The sequence below is a fragment of the Eptatretus burgeri genome, chromosome 2, assembly GCF_056783735.1.
Source record: "Eptatretus burgeri isolate ZD-2024b chromosome 2, Ebu_testis_v1, whole genome shotgun sequence".
Taxonomy (NCBI): Eukaryota; Metazoa; Chordata; class Myxini; order Myxiniformes; family Myxinidae; genus Eptatretus; species Eptatretus burgeri.
This window is the reverse complement of record NC_140962.1, coordinates 2,031,267-2,054,616: the sequence shown is the minus strand read 5'-3', so window position 1 is coordinate 2,054,616 and position 23,350 is coordinate 2,031,267. Positions and strand designations below refer to the sequence as shown.

Genomic DNA, 23,350 nt, shown 5'->3' with positions numbered 1-23,350 from the left:
CCTCTCCACCACCCCCCCCCCACACCCCCTACGCAAATGATGTTACTCCCAGAAATCTGCTGCAAAAGAGCAAGAATAAAATAGGAGGGCAGAAGAGTTAAGAAAATAAATGAGGGAAAGCCGAGGGATTAATTGGCCACCACTAATTTTTCACATGTCATAAATGGCATAAATAAAAAACAAAATGTTTGAGAGACTTCACAAATGGATAATATTTTTCTGTTGAAATAACTGGTAGTTGGGAGAATTTGTAAGTGTAAAAATCTATCATTAACAAAAGCAATTGCCCAATAGGCCAAGGATCTGGTATGACATCTAGACCACACACCACCGGTCTTTATCTAGGAATATGCAAACAATGTCAACCGGCACTGGTTGTTAAGTAGCCTTGGAAAGGATAGATGGGGACAAAGGGTGAAGATTGGTCACATGTCCTCGATAGATGGTGTCAAGACCCAACCAGGCTACTGATGTAGTTTGTGGTGCATTCTTTGCTTATACAATTTGTATTTGAGACAGAAAGTGAGCACATTGGTGAGATGGTCTGGTGTTACTGCCAATGTGGGCGATTGTTAGTTGTCGGTTGCCGGGTACTTTAAATAATTAACTGGATGTCTCATGTATGACATTTACAGAATCTGGTATGAAGGTGCAGAATGAATAAGATACCTGCAGAATTGTGAGATGGGGCCACTAATGTGCAGTTTACTGGAGTTAAATGGCATGACCCCAGTCCATCCTGTGGTGTGAGAGTATATAATCCAATTCCCTGACTTGCAAATCCACCACAAGAACCTGGCAAAGTTAGAGACATGAATGGACATGAATAGTATCAGGATCATTGGAAAAATGCAATTATGTTTTTGAATGATATCACTTCAGCAAAGATTTATCAAAAAATTCTGATTCAGACACAATAGCGTGGGGAATACATGCATGCAGCAGGAAAGCAGCATGGGTTGTGAAGAACACATGTTTGGGGAAACCCCCTCAGGTACTTATTGGTGAAAACGTGCACAGCAAAGCACTTTCAGAAATGCACACCAACGTCAGCACTCGCAGTAACATGCAGACACAGGCACTCTCAGCAGTGCGCAAGCACCCTCAGCACTCTCAGCAGTGCGCAAGCACCCTCAGCAGAGTGAAGGCAGGCATGCTCAACAGCGTGTTGGCACTCTCAGCAGGGCGCCGGCATTCTCAGCAGGGCGCCGGCACTCTCAGCAGGGCGCCGGCACTCTCAGCAGGGCGCCGGCACTCTCAGCAGGGCGCCGGCACTCTCAGCAGGGCGCCGGCACTCTCAGCAGGGCGCCGGCACTCTCAGCAGGGCGCCGGCACTCTAAGCAGCGCGCCGGCACTCTCAGCAGGGCGCCGGCACTCTCAGCAGGGCGCCGGCACTCTCAGCAGGGCGCCGGCACTCTCAGCAGGGCGCCGGCACTCTCAGCAGGGCGCCGGCACTCTCAGCAGGGCGCCGGCACTCTCAGCAGGGCGCCGGCACTCTCAGCAGGGCGCCGGCACTCTCAGCAGGGCGCCGGCACTCTCAGCAGGGCGCCGGCACTCTCAGCAGGGCGCCGGCACTCTCAGCAGGGCGCCGGCACTCTCAGCAGGTGCCGGCACTCTCAGCAGGGCGCCGGCACTCTCAACAGTGTGCCGGCACTCTCAGCCGGGCGCCGGCACCCTCAGCCGGGCGCCGGCACTCTCAGCAGGGCGCCGGCACTCTCAGCAGGGTGCCGGCACTCTCAGCAGGGCGCCGGCACTCTCAGCAGGGCGCCGGCACTCTCAGCAGGGCGCCGGCACTCTCAGCAGGGTGCCGGCACTCTCAGCAGGGCGCCGGCACTCTCAGCAGGGCGCCGGCACTCTCAGCAGCACGCCGGCACTCTCAGCAGGTGCCGGCACTCTCAGCAGGGCGCCGGCACTCTCAACAGTGTGCCGGCACTCTCAGCCGGGCGCCGGCACTCTCAGCAGCGCACATGAAAACTCAGCAGCTTGCCAGCACTCTCAGTGCGCATCGGCACTCGGAAGCATGCAGAGCACACTCAACAATGAGCAGGCAAACTCAGCAACACACAGGCATGCACACACCCCATTCATTTCTTCTCATGCACACACCCCATCATCATTTTGATGATGAGCACAGACTGCAAAAAGTTTTGTGATGCTTTCCAAATGTAACCCTCAAAATTTCCTTTCCAACTTTATGCCCAAAACCTATCACCTTCCTACCATTTTGCCGATGTCTTGTAATTCCGGTGTCCATCTCCTCAAGGCCACCGAGTAGTTCATCAGGGGTGCGAGATAAACAGCATGTTCCAAGGCCCAAACCACTGTCTGCACTGGCCTCTCTGGAGTGCATTGCACCACTGCGTAAAAACACATGCAAAATTTGTAAGTTTCATCATTTACATATGGTCTGTGCATTTCTCATGAATAAACAGTTAGCATTTCAAAAGCATTCACAATTTCCACTGAAAGAATGAGAAATTAAGTGAAACATATCTCCTGTTCAGTGTGGCTGGCTGGACGTTAAATTGACAATGACAAGTAGGATGTTTTCTGTCATCTGTTGGTATAATGTATCAGCCTATGGCTTACAAAACCAATTATTGATCCACATGCCCAGCCTCAGATTTCAATAATAAAGCTCAATGAAACTGACAATTCAAGTCTCTGCATTTATATACTTTCCTTTCACACTTTGGTCTGCCATCCTCTCGTCAAGCAAGATATCGTGTGTCGCATGTGGCTGCTGGTTGTATCATTTTCTGGGGGCACGGCTGTGCCACTGATGCAGTGCCCTTTATTAGCAGTACACTGGTACTCATTTCAGTGACCTCAGAAGGATGACAGGCTGAGTCAACCCCACCTGATGTTAATTCAACGGTAACGGGCTCAAACTCAAGACCCTAAGGTCTGAAGCCAGCCACCTTAACCGTTAAGCGGTATATCATTTATCCACCAGGCTTGTCTGTCGTCCTCAAAACATTTGGAGAACAGACTTGATAAGAAAGTGTGAAATGAATGTCTATTTTGCAAGTCTCCTGTTCTGTAGGAGAAATTTTGGGGTTTTTTTCATGTATTACATTTCCACGTGTCTTTGTTTTGGAGGGTTTGATTCTTGACATGAGTATAAACTGTCAGATTGATGATTTTGATGCAGGGCATTGTATTCTATACCCCAGATGAACATCAATTTGGTGTGCAATTTGCTCACATTAGTTGGCAGACATAAAATATCCCAGTGTCTTTCGCAAAGAGTCGGTGAGCCACACCGGCAACCCGAACAAATTACAAAGTCCTGCCACATTCCGACGAATGTCAGGCCTTGCCAGGTAGTTTGTGAACGAATTGGGGCAAAAACTCGACCTGGCAGATCCCACAATAAAGTAGAAATAATAGGGGCCGTTAAAGAATTAGTGTTAGCAAGCAGCAACCTGTGGAACCTCCACGGCAAAAACCCTTGCGCAAGAGAATGCCAGTCATTTGGGCAGTTTATTGGCAACAGACTGCTGCCTCAATTGCTCCCGAAAAGAAAACAGAAATAACCCGGGTTTGAAGGAAAAACATGCCAACTGCTGACATACATACATAATACATTGTGGTTATATCATTCGGATATACAGTATTCCAATTGTACTGGCCCATAGGCTGACACCGTGGCCTTCACAAGGTCTTTTCCGTTCAGACCGTGGCCTTCACAAGGTCCATGGTGCCCATTGGCTCCAACCTTTCGATATTTGATGATCCTTTTAACAGTCGTTTTGCATTGAATGGAAAACTTCTGGGAGGGCATGGCGATTGTGAACATGACAGCTCCAAAGATGTCTTTGGATTTGGATAGCACCAAAATGGTGGCCATAAGATTTTTCAGGTTACAATTGTGGGTGGAATCAGGCCAGCTGTCATGCCATTGAAAGGAGCGTTGCACATCGACGGATGGATTAACAAGCAAATTATTAGGCAGTAGTTTCTTTAGATGTCTCAACTATTTTGCCTTATGAAAAGACAAAAAGATTGGCTATTTTATTTCATTTGAATGTTTTGTACTCGTGTTCATAAGCTTGACTTGAGTTGCCACATTAACTTAGACAGGAGTTTCCACAATTAAACTCAAACAAGATGGTCATATGCTTTTGTGATGTCAGGGTAGATAAAGTTCAGATGTAGGTATTGTTTAATTCATCTTTTTTGTACTTTACAAAGTGTAAAGGTTGCATTAAATTTAATAGTTTTCCTGAAAGCATGCTGGCTTTCAGACAAAGTGGGTTGTGTAACTTCTGATGCTATTAAAGATAATTTTGTGAGTATTATACTTGCTATTTTGAAGAGCGATATTCATCTGTTGTTCCTGCATTTCCTTTGAATACCTTTGCTGGTTCGAAAAAGTGATGATCAGAGCATCATTTCAGTCCTGGTGCAGTTTTTCCTCTTTTCACAACTTGTGGATTAATTCAAGCAATTTATTTTCGAGAACAAAGCTTCCATCCTCGACATTCATAATTATCATGGTGCTTTTCCTTGCACAACAACTTCTGTTAGAAAGTTGGAACACCGCTGACCAATCATGTTTACCTGGGCTGAAATTCTGAAGGGGTTTGAGTGGACAAAACCCTTATGCCTCCAGCCGCAGTGCTCGTACCCTGGCTAGTGGCACAGTTACCCATCACACCCTCCGTCAAAATCTTCTCCTAAGGAAAAAGTAAAGAGAGAGGGAGAGAGAGGGATAAACGCTGGAGTTCCACAAGCACACACACACACACACACACACACACACACACACACACACACACACACACACACACACACACACACACACACACTGCATATTATATAGTTTATCCACAATAACATGAAGAAAGACAACAGTGAATTCTATTGAAAATCAAAGATTCATTTGAGCATCAAGTTCATGTGAAGTGAAAATGGATCTGCATGTATTGTGTTTCTGTGTGTAACATTGAAGATGTTAACATTATTAGTGTGTGTTTGTGTGTGCGTGCGTGCGGTGTGTGTCCTCCGTAATCCAAAACCATGAAATCTAGCAGCCTAAAATTTTGCATGCATACCAAGGGAATGGGAAGGGAGTGCATGAGTAAAAATTGAGTGTTTGGGTTCATTGAAACACCCTTTTGAAGATGATTAACGGCCTTGTTTAATTACATCCTTTATCAGGCACTTCCTCTGATACCTCACTCTCGATGGGGTCTTAAGGCACATCCTGGGTTATGTCGCTGGGGGTTTTAATTCACCATTTTGTTCGGCCTGCTCAACAATGCCTTGAGTTGCAATAGGCCGCAACTGTTTGTAAATGATAAAGCACTCAAAATGTTATTTTTTTTTTCACTTTCCTCAATAATATCATCGAATGCCTGATCTACATACGTATGAACTGCTGTATCCATCGCTTGTGTAAGTGCTATAGTTTTAAAATTAGGAGCTTGGAGCGATTTCATGCATTATATGATGTGATTTTCCATGGTCTGCTCTCACGGACTAATTTGAGTGGATGTATAACAGAAATATAATTTGAGTTTGGAGGATCGGATGACATGGATTAAACAACTTGAAACCTGGAGTGAAATCTGAAAATGTTAAGAACACGGTGATGTTTAGTTTTTTGCGGGTATATGCCATTACCGATCAGCTTGCTATCGCTTACCAAACCAGCTGTTCCTGATCAACCATTTAATTTGAGTGCTTGCTTGAGTGCTTAAGCCACTTGCCAAATGGCCTGCAGTAGATAGTTCGACACAGTGGGACACGGTTCTTGTCCCAGTCGGGATGGCTGCAAGGTAGAGGTACATATGAGTAGATTTGGATCTGTAAAGGGACTCTCCGTGGGTGTGTGTGCATGCCTTCTTGCTGGGTTACGTGTGCCGTGGTGGCAAACTTTCATCCCGTATCTTATGATGATGATGGGTGGTGGAGGTTTTAACTTTTAACCTCAGCAGCGTACGAGCGATCACATTTTCCTTTGTCCTCATGACTGTTTCTAAAGCAATTTATTATTTTATATAAACTGGGTGTGATTTACAAAGGCTATATGGTTTCTCTTTGTGAGTTTCAAAGCAAAATATATTTGATAACACCCGATTTCCGAGCTGTTTGCTGTGTTGATATGTTTTCGAAATTACCGAGCCAAATTTTTTTTCTACCCAGCACAATTGGCAGCTGTTTATAAAGATTGTCATTTATGCACATCTCCCTGAAACGTTTATACTGCAATGTTTTTTTTATTTTAATATCTTTATTAAAAATGCCCCAAAACAAGGGTGAAAGCCACTCAAGGTTTTGGGGTTTTATACAGTGCGGACTGGAGTCCGTAATCATACCGATTCCTGAAGAATTGCCAATATCGACCAAGCACTAATAGAGTGTGTGTGTGTGTGTGTGTGTGTGTGTGTGTGTGTGTGTGTGTGTGTGTGTGTGTGTGTGTGTGTGTGTGTGTTTTTCATAAAGCATAACATTTTCTCTCTGCTAATTCCCCTCCCCCAACCTTTTCCTTCTTTCTCTCTCAATCTCTGTCTCTGCCTCTGTCTCTGCCTCTGCCTCTGTCTCTGTCCCTCTCACTCTCTCTCGCTCTCTCTGCCCCCCTCCTAATACAGTGCCACACCCTCACACACATCTCTCTCTGTCTCCGGATGTGCCACGGTGATGATGTCTGGACAGTGTTTGTCTCAGGACGTGTTCAGACAATGTTTATGTCCGGGGGGCGATGTTTGTCTCCGGACATGTCCAGGCAGTGTTTGTCTCTGTACTGAGTTTAGCTCCGGACCTTTCCGGGCGGTGTTTGTTTGTCTCTGGATGTGTCCAGGCAGTATTTATCTCTGGACTGTGTTTATCTCCGGACATGTCTGGGCGGTATTCATCTCTGGGTCGTGTTTATAGTATGACCGGTAGAAAATGGATTTCAGACATTATTTTATTTCTATCTTCACTGTTATTCTATGCAGAATCATTTTGATCATAAATAATGCTTCACCGCATGGCTGCCTTCCCTTCCTCTCTCTCACCCCTCCTCACTCTCCCTCCCTCCTCGCTCCCCCACTATTCTCTCACTCCCTCCTCCTCGTATTACCATCAGCAAATTGATGGGTGGTATTTGCTGGTTTTAAATAAAGACCATGTATTTATTGTGGTATAAGCTGGCCCACTGTGATTTCACTGTTTTTGTGTCATCTTCGAGATTCATGCAGAGCTGCCATTTACACACAATCATAAAAGCAACAACAACCATCCAGCACTGTACCTGCAAAGCTCAAAAGAGTAAAGCATCGCTCATTTGTAAATAAACTAAGCAACCAATAATACCACTCACACACACTGACAAGTGCTACAATACACCTTGTTAACCGAGTGTTAATGTGAGCAGCATTTGCCTTTCCAGTTATTCATAAGTGATATTCAGCATCAACGTCCACACGTGTGTGAGAGATACAATTGGCCATCGAGCTTACCATACCCATGTCTATTCTTCACCCCATGCCATGGAAGTGTTCAGGAGTCAAATAATATGATTATTAAAATACCAACACAGAGCCATCCAGCATGTCAAGGACTGTTATGACTTGTGTCTCCTAATTGCTAAAAATAACTTGTTTTGGGTTTAAATATTTTACATTAGTTTCAGATTATTTTTCTCCCAAACCAGAAACTTTTGATCGATAGCCTCTCTACTCTTTCCAATGTATTTTTTAAAATCAGGATGCCACTCAAAGGACCCTGTTCATTTCATTGCAATAGACAAAGTACGAGATGTACTTTAATGAATGTTACAAACCAGTGAACGATTCAAAGAACAATCAAAGATTGTAGACCCTCGCCAAAACTTGTTTTGTGTGGTATTTGTGTTGTTTTGTTTTGTGTGGTATACTTTGTATGGTGTTTGTGTACTGGTGTGTTACATAATTAATAAGAGACATAATTAGAACTACCATTTTATAACTGCTGGCAGTGATGACTGGGTACCAAGACATCTCGCTTTGATTGGACACCTGACCCATGACGTTTTTTATTATTATTCAATTGGATTTAGAATTGGATTAAAATAAATTCACTTCAAATCAAATGGAAGACCAAATAGGTAAAGTCCTGCATTGGAGTAATCACAAGGAACCCAAACAAGCAAAAAGAAAAGATGAAGTCATAAGGAGGAACCTGGATAGGATTTGCATTTCAGCTGATACTCCTCGACCCTCAAACCAATCCAAGCACAGCCAAGTGAGCCAAATAAAAAAAAAGTCTTCAAAAAAAAAAAATAAAACCTCCATCAAGAAAATTCAATAATTCTGGCTGCCACACCATGTGTCCAATCAAGTTGAAACTTGAAATATGTATTGCCCATCACGACTAGATAATAATTGTGAAGTTTCACGTCGATTGATTAAGCAGTTCCAGAGAAAACATTATTTAATATTTTCTTAAATCCAATATGGCTGCCAAACCTTGTGACATCAATTATTCCTCAACAACCTTGCACACAAACGAACTCCTTCGGTGAGGGTTCCAAACAATTTGGAAACAATTTTTACGTCAATCACACATGACTCATTAACATGACTCATTAACTCATTAACTTTTGACTTCTGGTTCTGGGTTTGGAGCGACGAGAGGTCTCCTTAGGGGCTCTCTGCTGACGTTCTCAAAGTTAAGTTTCCGGTCGTTATTTGTCCCGTTTTAACTGTTTAATTTTCTCACCTACATGTTACTGTGTGTTCCAAGTTCGGTTTTGTTTCAAAAATCGTGCTATTTTGTGAGTTTTTTGTCGACGTTCTTACCGGGTGTTTGAGGCCGAGGCCTTGGCCTCGGCTTGAGGCCGACCGGTTCCCCTCGGTGTTCGATCGTTTTTTTTTTTCTCCCATTACCTTCAATTTTCATCCTCCCCACTTTCCTTACGTCCCCCATTCTCCCAACTAATCTCTCTATTTCTTATCTCAAAAAAAAAAAAATTAAAAAACCCAACAACAACAACAACACGCGAACCTTCTCCCGATCTGCATCTTCTTCTTCCTCTTATTTTCCTCCTCGTCTTCTTCCTCGATTTTTTTCTACAACACTTCCATGACCTAATCTGTTGAAAATTCTCTCAAACATTAATAATAACAACAAAAACGATCTTATAATGCTTCATCTTCCTCTCTCACACATGTGGTACTCTTTACTGTTTCATAATGCACTACTCTTCTGCTATTTTCACAGACTGCTCTCATTTCGACCTCTCCTTCATTCCTTGCCTAAAAAATCCAACTATTACAGCGCTTCTTCTCTCCATTCTCTGAATTCGCCTTCATTGCATCCATCAAGAATTGTGTTAAATCGCATCTCTGACCTAAAACTTTTAAAAACCACAGTTTGCTCTGGGTGTTTGCTTTCCATCAACCATTCTTTTTTTCCAACTTCAGTGCCAACTCTCACCCCTCACTCTCAAAGCAACCATCCCACTCTTCTCCCTCCAAGCCTCCCTCTCACCTCTCTCAAAAATTTCCCCCTCACCTTTCTCCCACCTTTCATCCCCCTCACTCATCCTTCTCAAAGTTGCCCCCCTCTCATCCACCAAGCCGCCTCCCTCCACTGCCCTCTCACCTCCATCTCTTCACTCCACCTCCTCAAATCCTCAACTGCCTTCTTCCCCCTCTCTTGTCCCCCCTCTCCCCCAGCACCACAGAGCCTTTTCTCCTCATTCGGCCCCCTCCCGAGCTACTCTGCATTCCCTCTCACTCTTTCACCAACCCTCCATACCTCCCCCCCCTCATCCCTTGTCCTACCCTCCCCCTCCCCCCCCACCCCCTGCACCCAAAGCCTCCTCCCCCACCTCTTTATTAAAAGTGTGGACCTCAAATATCCGGGGCCTTCGCTCAAACCTTTCAGATCTTTCCATACAGGCTGCCACTGACAAACCAGACATAATCTGCCTAACAATGTTTACTCTCCCAAGACGTGTCTGACTCCCAAGTATATCTCCACGGTTACTCCCTCCTCTGGTATGACAGACCTGAGCCTCATCCTGGTGGAGGTGTTGCTCTCTTCATCAAAGACTCTATTCCTCACTCTTCATGTACTGCTCTCACTCCCCCACACCCCCAGGAATACCTCTGGCTATGGCTTCCCTCCACTCCCACCTCATGTTTATATGTGTACTGCACCGTCCACAAACCATGATGACTCCATCTACACCTCTCTATCCGAAAACATGGACCATCTTCTATATTCTCATCCAAACTCTCTCTTCCTCTTATGTGGTGACTTCAATTGTCATCACGCCAGTTGGCTCGGTGTGGGTACCTCTCTCACCTGTCATGGCACCTCAGCAAAAGCTTTCTGCAACTCATTGGGACTGACTCAATCGGTCAACTTCCCGACCCGGATTTCAACCAATGGCATTCCATCTCTTCTGAATCTGATTTTGACAAATTTCCCTGACAATATCTGCTGTTCTTCCTCCGCTCCAATCGGTTCTTCTGACCACATCCTCGTCAAAGTGGACATCTCTCTGGCTGTCATCAGAGAACCACCTCACCGCCGTCGAGTCTGGCATTTCACTCAAGCCGACTGGCAGGGTCTCCTAGCAGCCATCAAACTTACAGACTGGTCTCCTATCGCTACTTGCTCAAACATCAACTCATCCTGGGAATTCTTTCAAAGAAACTTGCTCTCCCTCATGCACAGATTTATCCCCTCTCGTGTTCAGTTGTCCTACCCTTCCTCCCGCCGTTGGTTTACTGAAGCTTGTGGCGGGGCAGTTGTCCTGAAACAACTTGCCTTTGCCTCATGGAAAGCAAACCCAACTGTGGGCAATCTCAGTTCCTTCCACAAAGCTCGGAACAAGTGTGTATCTACCCTCAGGAGAGCCAGAAAACAACATCTTTCTCATCTCAAGTCTGAACTCTCAAACCTCTCTCCCTCCTCAAAATCCTGGTGGCATTTAATCAAATCTGTTTCTGGTGTATGTTCCCCCTCCATCCCCTCCCCTACCTCAAATGGCCGCACTGCTGATACCGCATGTGATAAAGCTGAATGCCTAAAGTCAGTGTTTGCAGCTAAATCTTGTGTCCAAAACCCATCACTTTCTCTACCCACCTTACCCAGTCGCACCCAACTGTCCCTGGACTCTGTGTCCTTTTCTCCGAACAAGGTGGAGAGCTTGCTTTCAAACCTCGACTCAGATTCTGCAACCGGTCCAGACGGCATCAGCCCACGTGTCCTCAAAGCCTGCTCTTCTGCTCTTGCTCACCCTCTCTCTGTTCTATTCACCCTCTCATTTGCTCAAGGTCATCTGCCATCTGCTTGGAAATCAGCAAACATCACTGCCCTGCATAAAAAAGGTGAAAAAACAGATCCCTGCAACTACAGACTAATCAGCCTTCTCCCAATCATCAGCAAGGTGATGGAATCCATCATCGCTTCAGACATGAAATCCTTCCTCTTCTCCAATGGCTTGATTTCCGATCATCAATTTGGTTTCAGACCAGATCACTCTACCCTGGACATGCTGCTTCTGCTCTCCCATCAATGGATGGAGGTCCTCAATGACAAACAGGAAATCTGAGCCGTATCCCTGGACATATCACGTGCTTTTGACACAGTCTGGCACCCTGCCCTACTCACCAAACTCTCTTCCCATGGTATCCAAGGTCATCTCCACTCTTGGCTCGCAGACTTCCTCTCCTGTCGCAGTCAACGTGTTGCCCTAAATAGATTTCTTTCATCCCCTCTTCCTGTCCAGGCTGGAGTTCCTCAAGGTAGCGTTCTGGGCCCTGTTCTTTTTCTTGTTTTCATCAATGATCTCTCCGACTCTGGAAAATCCTCTATATCTCTTTGCTGATGACTCCACCCTCTGCCGTACCATCTGTCATCCCTCAGACCGGCAAGCAGCAGCTTCTTCGCTCACTGCAGATCTGGATAAAATCACAAACTGGTCCAACACGTGGAACATATCTTTCAATCCAGACAAATCTCACACTCTCACTATGTCTCTTCGAAAGGACCGTTTAGAAAACCCCCCCATCCACTTTCTCAACAATCCTCTGGAAGAAGTCTTTTCTTTCACGCTTCTGGGTCTCACTATCTGCCATGACCTTTCCTGGGAAAGTCACATTTCCAACCTCACCTCAAAAGCCAGTCGCCGACTGGGAATCCTCCGTCGTGCAAAGTCCTTCCTCGGCCCTCTTGAGCTCCTGACCACTTGCAAAGCTTTTGTCTGTAGCCTGATGGAGTACTGCTCTCCCTTTTGGGCTGGTGCTCCTGCCTCCCACCTTTCTCAGCTTCACGCTGTCGAAACCAGGGCATTTGGGATCATCGGCATCTCCCGCAATGAAGCTGAGTCTTTGGGCCTCTCACTCAATCACCGCAGGTTGGTCGGTGGTCTTTCTGTCTTCTACCGACTCCTCTCCAGCCTTGCCCCCCTTCTCTCTCTGCGATTTGTCCCCACCACATTTCCACAGGGCGCTCAAGGTCCGCCAACAACCCCCTTCTGGTAAAACTACCAAAATCACAAATCACTGCTCACCTTCACCCTTTCATTCCTCTTTTTTCCTGCCTTTGGAATAAACTCCCTCACTATATTCTTTCCCATTCTTCCCTCCAGGCTTTCAAAACGGCTGTTCACCACCACCTCTTATCATCCCCCATCCAAATCCTCGATCTTTTCTACCCGCGATAATCCACCCAAGCCCACTTCCTTCAATTCCCCTGCTTTCCTTCCTGAAAGTCCCTGTAATGTCCATCTTCTCTTCCCCATGTTCCCCGTCCCATCCCCATCCCTCTCCCTTCCACAGATCTCCTAATGTGTCTGTTCCCCACTGTTTTGAACCTCCCACTCCTGCACCTCTTGTCTCATGCCTCCTTGCTGCGCGTTGTGTGTTAGCTCTCATACGAGCCTCGACAAGGTATACAAAAAAAAACAAAACAACATTCCATGTCTGGAATACGTATCCTAGAGGACACAATGCAAATGCCATACACCTCCTCTTATTTCAAAAATGGCTAAGACTTCAAATGCATGTGTCTCTTAGAGGGTGCCGCATCATTCATCCTATCGAATGAACCTGAAATAAATGTCAACAACCTCCAATTACGAAAGTGAATGGACAGCACTTCAGCAATGGGAAGTTATTTTGGGGTAAAATGTTATGCCTGTGTTACAGTTGTGGAAATTCACAAACCACCATCCAGGTCCCTCAGGCGAGATATCTCTGTAAGTACATGTGTAGTTAGCCCCAAACCCGTTGTTTAGAGGAAATAAATGTGATTCATTCGGGCTGCGACGCTTTGAGATAGCCGTTTTTCTGTTCTATCTTTATTTTGAACCAACCACGTCTCAACCGCCATCACACAACAACCAACAACCACAACGCCGCTTCACAACAACAACAACGCCAACAGACACGATCTTTACCTTCACAACTCGCTCCCGCAAACATCGCATCACCGCCATTCCAAATGGCACCATGGCTATAAACCACCACCATAAACCCTCCACCACCTTCACCTCTCTCCTTCTGCAGCCATTCCCGCACCACCTTTGAGCACCGAGCGTCGGGATGTTCTGTGCTCGTACAAGATACGCGCCGAGCCGCAAGTGCAAAATGCGGCCTTTCCGAGGAGAATTCGGATCAGGAATGCCACACGCCCACTTCTGATCCGTCCAATCAGCAAGCGCGAGGCTTGGCCCCGCCTCCAGGCGCGTCTGTGTGGAATCGAGATATGCAAATTCTAGGATCAGGGAAGATTCACGCCCCTTTTCCTCCGTCCAATGGGCGAGCGTGGCTCCACCCCCTAGCTCGTCCTGATCCGGAAATTTGCATATGGGTTCTCCTGCCAGCCTATAAAGCGCCGAGCGCAAGGCGAATCTGGGCAGAGTCAGTTTGGAAGAGCGGAGTGGAGTCGGGAGGAGAGGGCGTCCCGGTGGTTTTCGGCAGTCGGCTGAGGAGAATTGGGGGAAGAGTCCGAGGAGCTCGGGTCCGAGGCAAGGAAGTCGGCGACGAGGTCGCGGTGGAATCGCTCATCACGGGACCCAAGCAAGTCAGCTATACTACTCTTTCCCCAGAGCATCAACAATTCCCCCCCCCTTTTTCCCCTGCACTGAGATAGTGCGAAAAGGGGGCCCCGTTCCCGCCCCACTCCAAGCGGTGCCAACGAAACCCGCGAAGGAGCACGAAGACGGGGCACCGCCGCGCTGCCACATTTGCGGCTCATCACGAAGACGTGGGTAGGACCCACCCGGTCTCGCGGACCTGACCGCTCCTTCAGGTCCCGCGCAAATATTGGCCCACAGGCCCCGTCTGCCCCCTTGTCTTTGAGGGTGGCCTTTTCTTTTGCTTTTGAGTTAATGTGTGTCGGCGCCGTCTGTGAAGTAAAACTGTTTAAGTGTTGCCGTGTGCTCGCGTAGTCGGTAGTATCTCTGCGTCATTGTTTCTTTTGTCGCATTTGATATATGTGCATTCTGTTTGGCTGTATATGTGTGCTCTCCGTGTGCCGCGGAATAAATGTGCATCATGTTGAACTGTTTTCCCGTTTCGCTTCGTCTTTTCTTTAATTGAATTTCCATCTTGCTTCACGTAAAGGGTTGGTAGTGGGCTTAATACGCCCGATAATTAATCGGAACCGTCGAGGCCGACGATAACACCGCTCGGTTATCCCGATAGTACGGAACGGATCGCTTAAGCGGCCCGTGTCCGGAGTAGACCTGCGGCGAGGTGCGATCGCCCGGTCTACCCTCCGCGTGGGTACTTAGGTAGGTCGAGTTTGGCGAACAACCCCATCCCACGCGGGTGGCCGATTGGCACGATCGTGGTGAGGCCGAAAGGCCCACCCGTGACTAGCTCCCGGAGTTAGTCCGAGAGGGTCACGACAGAATTGTCCGTCCGGTGGACGACGTGCTGCGATTCGAGTCACGTGGCCGATCGCACGCCGGCGGGCGCAAATTCGCAACACCTGATTTTATTTTTAATGAAATCATGACATATGACAACTTACTGCAGCCTCGATATCTCGCTCCACTCTCCCCACTGCCTGCATTCTAGCTGCGCCCTCCTCACTGCCTGCACTTTCGCTCTGCCCACCCCACTGCCTGCGCTGGCTCCGTCCTCACCCGTGCCTGCACCCGCTCCACCCTCATCCCCATCTGCATTGCACATTTTTGCATAAAACCTATTGAAAATGCTTTAAATAAATGTTGCAGTGCCATTAATTTTGTTTCTTCTGGCATTAAGTGTTAAGTTTCATTTCTCCTAAGTGGGGACTTGTATGTATTTAACATGTTAATTGTGAATCTGTATTCTTGCAGTGTTTTTTAAAGCTCAAGTCTATTTCCTTCTAAGCAGAGTGGAGTTGAAATCGTTAGCAGTTGAGGCCTATATAAATTTGGTTTCACAGTTAATATCCCCTCCCTTCCCCAACAAAATATATAGAAATATATACAAGCACACAATATGACATGGAAACAGACAGATATGACGGATAACAGTTATATAAGGCAAATCCAGAATTGTATCAACAGCTTTGGAGGTCATTCTTTCAGAGAAGAAAGAATCTGGAACCAGAAGGATTTGATCCGATACTTTTTATTCGTAAAGACGGAAAGAAAATGCAACGGATGTATGAGAGTTTTCCAGTGCGATTAAGCAATAAGACAAAGAATAACCACTGAGTTTTGAAAAAAATGTCAAAGATGAAAAATGTGTGAAAATTTATTTTTAGGTTTGTAACTCAACTTGATTTTAAATGTCATACAGGCATTATGAGCTGTATTCTCTGACTATTATGTCAAGCAGACCAACCCAAAGTGATTTAATCGAATATTAATTTGAAGCAGGGATTTCAGTTGTGAGCTGAAATGAAATAATCAGAATCATGACAATTTAACACAGGTGGAGGCCACTTAACTTGGTGTGTGATTTTGAAGGTGATCGGTTATACCTGAGCTAATTTACAATTGCTATTATATGGGGGGGCTGGGAGGCAGTGGACACTTATCCAACCAAGATATTCTAGTTTTGTAGTTTTAATGAATTTTCTCAAATTTGTAGAATTTGTTTTTCACTTGGAAGTTGTGGGGTATGATGTGTAAATAAAGGTGGAAAAAGTCTGATTTAATCCAATTAAATTCCAGGCAATAAGGCAACAGAAGGTGAAAATTTTGAAAGGAGGTGTAGACTTTTTCGGCACTGTATATTTTATGCATTTCATGAGTTGGAGCCCCCTGCTGGCCATTTGTGTTCATTGAGAGCAGGAGACAGGAAGTGATGTAACCACTTGAGCACATTTCTCAGTGGGCCTGCAATCTGATGCCTCCTTGTTGATCTCTCACAATCCTTATTATTACGCTATTGACTTCCCATTTGACTTACGGTTCTGGGTTTGGAGCGACGGCCGGGTCTCTCAGGGCTCTCTGCTGACTTTTTCAAAGTCAAGTTTCCAGTCGATTTTTGGCCCGTTTTAACTGTTTATTTTTTCACTTGCATGTTACTGTGTGTTCTCAGTTCGGTTTCAAAAATCGTGCTATTTTGTGAGTTTTCATTGACCTTGTCTTACCGGGTTCCTTGAGGCCTACCCATCCTTCCCCTCGAGGTGTACGATCGTTTTTATTTGTATTCTCTCCCTATTACCATCAATTCCGATTTTCCCCACTTTCCCAACACCCCCCCCATCCCAACCAAATAAACACTCTTTCTTGTCTTAAATCCCCCCAAAAACCTACCTTTCTCCCTGCATACCCATGAGTCCTGATCCTTATTCTTCTTCTTCCTCTTATTATTCTTCTTCTTCCTCCTTCTCCCGGCACACCATCTTTATTGTACTTGAGCTGACCCACTCTCGCCATTACCTTCACGATTTCTTTCGACAACCTTCCAATCCCGAATCTTACCTATTCTTCAAAAATACATCAAATATTAATAAATTTCCTTGTATCCTTTCGATCTATACACCTCCTGTAACCACGTTCCTCTCTCCACCCTCTTCCTGAAACTTTTCATCGACCCAGCAGCTTCACTCTGTGTTTACAGTTCCAAATTCACCATACACCTTCACGATTTTACTTCAACCTTCTCTTTTCCCAATGTTGCACAATCCTTATTTAAAATAAATAAATTCACTTTTGACTATGCACCTCCCATAGCCACGTGCTTCTCCCGTAACCACGTGATCTGTTTCCACCCCTGCGTTTACCGATCCAAATTCACCATTCACCTCACAATTTTTTCTACAACATTTACATTTACTAATCTGATGAAAACTCTCTCAAACAATAATATTAATTTAAAAAATTACAATAATAACAAGCTCGAATGAGCTAAGATCCTCGTCCTCTTAATGATGACGTCATAAAAACGAATATGACGTCATTGTAATGTATCAGGTTTGCGATAAATTATCTGTGCTAATGCCCGGCTTGATCCCCGCAAACAAAATTCAAACAGCTTGCCTAGTTTCGGAGATTATGGTATAGGCTTACAGACTGGTCTCCTATCGCTACTTTCTCAAACATCAACTCATCCTGGGAATTCTTTCAAAGAAACTTGCTCTCCCTCATGCACAGATTTATCCCCTCTCGTCTTCAGTTGCCCTACCCTTCCTCCCGCTCTTAGTTCACTGAAGCTTGTGGCGAGGCAGTTATCCTGAAACAACTTGCCTTTGCCTCATGGAAAGCAAACCCAACTGAGGGTAATCTCAGTTCCTTCCATTAAGCTCAGAACAAGTGTGTATCTACCCTCAGGAGAACCAGAAAACATGTTTCTAATCTCAAGTCTGAACTCTCAAACTTCTCTCCCTTCTCCAAATCCTGGTGGCGTCAAATCAAATCTGTTTCTGGTGCATGTTCCCCCTCCATTACCTCGAATGGCCGCACTGCTGATGCCACACGTGAAAAGGCTCAATGCCTAAACTCGCTGTTTGCAGCTAAATCTTGTGTCCGAAACCTATCTCTTTCTGTACCCACCTTACCCAGTCAAACCCAGCTGTTCCTGGACTCTGTGTCCTTTTCTCCTGACAAGGTGGAGAGTTTGCTGTCAAACCTCGACTCAGATTCTACAACCGGTCCAGACGGCATCAGCCTACGTGTCCTAAAACCTGCTCCTCTGCTCTTGCTCACCCTCTCTCTGTTCTATTCACCCTCTCATTTGCTCAAGGTCATCTGCCAACTGCTAGAAAATCAGCAAACATTACTGCCCTGCATAAAAAGATGCAAAAACAGATCTCTGCAACTACAGATCAATCAGCCTCTCCCAATCAACAGCAAGGTTATGGAATCAATCATCGCTTCAGATATTAAATCCTTCCTCTTCTCCAATGGCTTGATTTCCGATCATCAATTTGGTTTCAGACCAGGTCACTCTACCTTGGATATGCTGCTTCTGCTCTCCCAACAATGGATGGAGGTCCTCAATGCCGGACGTGAAATCAGAGCCATATCCCGAGACATATCGCATGCCTTTGACACAGTCTGGCACCCTGCCCTGCTCACCAAACTCTCTTCCTATGGTATCCAAGGCCATCTCCACTCATGGCTCGCAAACTTCCTCTCCCGTCACAGTCAACGTGTGGCCCTAAATGGAGTTCTTTCATCCCCTCTTCCTGTCCAGGCTGGAGTTCCTCAAGGTCGCATTCTGGGCCCTGTTCTTTTTCTGGTTTTCATCAATGATGTCTCCGTCTCTCTGGAAAATCCTCTTTATCTCTTTGCTGATGACTCCAGCCTCTGCCCTACCATATGTCATCCCTCAGACCGGCAAGCAACAGCTTCTTTGCTCACTGCAGATCTGAGTAAAATCACAAACTGGGTCAACACGTGGAGCATGTCTTTCAATCCAGACAAATCTTACACTCTCACTATGTCTCTCTAAAAGGAACATTTGGAACCCCTCCCCCACCCCCCCCCCATCGACTTTCTCAACAATCCTCTGGAAGAAGTCCTTTCTTTCAAGCTTCTGGGTCTCACTATCTGCCATGATCTTTCCTGGGAAAGCCACATTTCCAACCTGGCCTCCAAAGCCAGTCACCGACTGGGAATCCTCCGTCGTGCAGTCTTTCCTCGGCCCACCTGAGCTCCTGACCACATACAAAGCTTCCGTCCACAGCCTGATGGAGTACTGATCTCCCTTTTGGGCTGGTGCTCCTGCCTCCCACCTTTCTTGGCTTCACGCTGTGGAAACCAAGGCATTTCCTCATTGGCATCTCCCGTGATGAGGCTGTCTTTTAGCCTCTCACTCTCTCTCCGCCGGCAGGTCGGTGGTCTTTCTGTCTTTTACCGTCTCCTCTCCGGTCCCCCCCCACCCCCCCCCCCGCTGTGTCTGCGATTTGTCCACACCATATTTCCGCAGGGCACTCGAAGTGCGCCAACAACCCCCTTCTGGTAACACTACCTGGAATAAACTCCCTCACTCTCTTCAATCCAAGCCTGGTGTTGGCTTAGTGGTTAGGGTGGCGGCTTGGGATCCCAGGGTCCTGAGTTCAAGCCCCGTTGGCTGCTGAATTAACACCAGGAGGTTGACTTAGCCTGTCATCCTTCCGAGGTCGGCGAAATGAGTGCCAGTGTACTGGTCCCGGTGTATGCCCCGGTTAGAATAGGTGTACCATATCCCTGTGTGTCGTAAGAGGCGACCAGGGTTGGCGTCAGGAAGGGCATCCGGCCATAAAACATTGCCTCAAGAAAAAGCCAAACCCCTGCACAGCAGGGAAAATGGCTGTAAAAACGGTCATAATTTTTTTTTTATACTCTCTTCAATCCCACTCTTCCCTCCCGGTCTTCAAAACAGCCGTTCACCATCATCTCTTATCGTCCCCCTTCCAAATCCTCGATCTTTTCTACCCCCGTTAATCCACCCCAAACCCACCTCCTTCAAATTCCCTGCTTTCCTTCCTGAAAGTCCCTGTAATGTCCATCTTGTGTACCCCGTGTTCCCCGCCCCATCCTTCTCCCTTCCACAGATCTCCCAATGTCTCTGTTCCCCACTGTTTTGTCCTTCCTACTCCCACCCCTCTTGTCTCATGCCCCACTTGCTGTGCGTTGGCTCTCATACGAGCCTCGACAAGGTATATAAAAATAAATAAATAAGTCAGGAAAAAAATTTAAAAATATAGAAAATTGAAAGCATTGCCTGTGAGTTCAAAAATACTGTGAGAACAAAAAATGTTCACATATTTTTATACTCACGTATGTTTGGTTGCTCTGTGCATGCTATAAATGAGACCTTCTCCACCATGGGTCAACATTGCTCGTCACCTGTTGCGACAGCCTAGGAGACTAGGCTACAACCATGCTCTTTTCTTGATGGATTTTTCCAAACCTGACACGTCTCCCCTCTCCGGTTTCTATCAGAGTGTACTAAACGCATGGCAAGCGCTGACACAGCGGGAGCCACACATTCCTACATGAAGCAAATGTTCCGGGTAGAGCCTTTGTTTTACAAGTCCCATTTTCACAATATGCCTGCATATAGGTGTTTTATTCAATGCTTTGTTGATTAAAACATTACATCTGCTCTTTTAAGCCCAAATGACAGTTGGATTTTAGTTGATGCACTGCCAAGCCTGGTTGGCATGTGATTTTCCAGATTTTTGGCACATATATGACGTAGTGTGCTTTGTACTTATGTACAACTTGTACCTGCTTGCAAGCAAGGCCAACAAAGCAACAGACTAGATACAGACCTAATATCTTCTCTTTCTACCTTTCCTGAACTTGTATGCAAGTTTTCTCTTGTTAACTCTCCTTGTACCATCTTTAGTGTAGGCTTGAATGATCTTCCAAAACAGATGAACCTGGATTTGGGTTGTGTCAAATTCCTTTTACAACGGCAAATTACACAACGGAGGGTTCGATGGAGAGATCTCTGACCTTTTTCTGCTCCTTATTTTCCAAATTGGAAACGGTTTTATAAACCTCCTGTACTGCCACAACATGGTGACCTCCAATGGAGATTAATACACTGGATTCTTCCTTCTAATCACTTGTTGCACCGTTTTTTAAATCTCCTGGTAGATGAATGACCCTTTTGTAACAAGTCCAAAAACCTTTATCATATATATACTGTATGTTGAATGCTAACGGTTGGCTCCTTTGTTTATTTTTCTTCAGAATTGTTTTGTTCGGATTGGTTTGGTTTTCATTACTTGTGTGTTCATTTATGGCTTGGACATTTCACATAAAAATTACAATGCTGTATTAACCAATTTACTCCATGCTCAGGTGGAGATGGCAATGGTATAAATCAAGGAAAAGGAAACTTGATGGTCTTGAAGTTAAAGATGAAAATGCTTTGTTTCTATTTTAAAACCTTGTAATAATGTGTAAAATTGGACTTTGCTTTCTTTTCACGAAGGGAAGGCTACTCCAGTTTGAAGCTAAATGGTGTATAAAGGAAATTGCTTGTAAAGTCATCGAGAAACGTTTATGGTTTTGTGAAATGTTTTGCATATAATCCACTGGATTAACTTCAGTTATCTGTTTCTGTTTCTTCTTTCCCTGGAATGAGAATATGACTGATTTGGGGTCTTTTTCTATGTTTAAAATAAAAGATACAAAACTATGTCTCGGTCTCTCCCTTTCTTGTTCATTATTCCCTTGCTGATTGTACTTATTTGTTGCCCCGTTACCCCGCTGTCAATTCAACCTTGCTCTTTCTTTATGTTATATTTTATCTTATTAACCTTTGCTAATATTTTCGAGATTCATCTCAAAGGTTGTTTCTCTTTTTCAGGCACTGTATGTGAATGTTGGTCTTCCTTAGCTGCTTATGAAAATAAGAAGAGCGAGTTAAAATGAACACAAATGAAAACACAGCTTACATTGAGAGGTTTGTTCAAGGTAATGATGTTCGTGGACATTTAAGTATCCGATAATGTTCAAAGCACACTAAACTTTCACAACGAAGTAGACTTAAGGTTGTTAGTCAAATACAGCTGTTGATGAGTATTCAGCGTTTCTCACCAAAATGCAATGAACAACACAAAGACATAAGGAAATGGGGAAGACTTTTCAATTGTATGGATATGCCAGGATGAAACATGGATATGCCAGCTATTAAACTGACCCTCACCTGCTCCATCAGTTCTTGCTCTCTTAACTTTAGCCTTTCCTTCTCTAGTTGCACCTTCTGCAGCCGCATCTGATGTGCCCCTATTAACTCGTGCTCAGTGTGTGAAACCCCAGTTCGAGGAAGCTGTTGGCCTGAAACAGAGATTAAAGCATATTTATTTAGTTAAAGTATCAACAAGAACAACATTTTGTACTTATTGCAATTGCTTCGTAATGGTGCTGAAGTGAACACAATGTGTGTCTGCTTTGACTAAAACCCACTAAATAAATGAGCCAAACATATTATTGGTGGGGTTGAGTGAGATCTGAATATCGTATGAAACCTAGAACCTCTGTGCGACTTCAAGCTCACACTACCATAACGTGGGTCGAGCCATGCTGTTGTCTTGGTCTTATGGTTTATGAAATAAGACTCGCCCTTAGGTGTCACTGCTTTCTCCCACTCTGCTGGCAATGGCCCTGTGCATATGCAGACATGCCATTGCATATTGAAGAAAACAGCAGAAATGTTTTATACAAATAGAAAACAACCAATTGGATAAACAAGATCTTTTATATAATCACATATTTAAACCAACAAAACAAAATTGTACTTAATTGGTGACTCATGCAATACCATTCCCCAAAAGCCCATCATTATGGTGTCACAGTGGGAGGAAAAAGAGTGCGGTGGAGGTGGGATTCAGAGATGTTGAGGAACTTGATTAGTTACTTTTGAATTGACCAATTTAAAGAAAAAAAAGTGGAAATCTACGAGTTGAAAGAACTCCGAATGGGAATCCTTGATCATCAAAGTCCTTCCTTAGCACATCTGAACTCCGATCCACCTACAAAGCTTTCATCCGCAGCTTGATGGAATACTTTTCACACCTGTGGAATCAACTTCCACATTCTCTTCAATCCCATTCTTCAAAACAGTTGTTCACCATCATTGCAGATCATCCACCATTCAAAAACATGATATTTTATACCCGTTAAACTACCCCTCCCCCCACCTCCACACCCCCAATCCCACCTCCTTTCAAATTTCCAGTTTTTCCTTCCTGAGAATTTGCTTCTGTATCCATCCCGTCCACCCCACATGTCATCCCTGACATTCCTCCCCACACCCATGATTTATCCAAGTCTCCCTCTATTTTGTCCTTCAACCCTGTTGCTGGTGTTGCTCCATTTCTCTCTGCTGTTCATTTTGTTCTGTTGCATCCTGATCTGTTCAGTGTTCTAACTCTTCCATGAGCCTTGACTTTGCATCCAAAAAAAACTCTGCAATGTATGAAATGGCCACAATGTATTTCACAGCCTCGTGTCATGAATAAGAAAAGCGAT

General features: G+C 45.2%; 2 protein-coding genes across 5 annotated transcripts in view; one reads left to right on the top strand and one right to left on the bottom strand.

Annotated features, from left to right (window-relative positions):
* LOC147031258 (transcriptional coactivator YAP1-A-like) overlaps positions 1-23,350 on the bottom strand; it is a 39,565-nt gene that overhangs the window by 3,838 nt on the left and 12,377 nt on the right. The window contains exons 3-7 of one of the 3 annotated variants that reach the window (XM_085860519.1): positions 22,382-22,483; positions 22,026-22,156; positions 4,567-4,682; positions 2,221-2,357; positions 670-795 (exon numbers count right to left, since the gene is read on the bottom strand). In XM_085860519.1, the coding sequence (XP_085716645.1) occupies positions 670-795; positions 2,221-2,357; positions 4,567-4,682; positions 22,026-22,156; positions 22,382-22,483 (612 nt within the window). The remainder of the gene's footprint in view (positions 1-669; positions 796-2,220; positions 2,358-4,566; positions 4,683-22,025; positions 22,157-22,381; positions 22,484-23,350) is intronic. The other 2 variants (XM_085860534.1, XM_085860527.1) reach the window with 2 other exon arrangements.
* LOC147031259 (intraflagellar transport protein 70A-like) overlaps positions 1-23,350 on the top strand; it is a 137,080-nt gene that overhangs the window by 113,201 nt on the left and 529 nt on the right. Inside the window, exon 20 of one of the 2 annotated variants that reach the window (XR_015052572.1) lies at positions 21,687-21,793. The gene's annotated coding sequence lies outside the window, so the exon portion shown is untranslated. Of the gene's footprint in view, positions 1-21,686; positions 22,029-23,350 lie in introns of those variants that run through there. The other variant, XR_015052564.1, reaches the window with a different exon arrangement.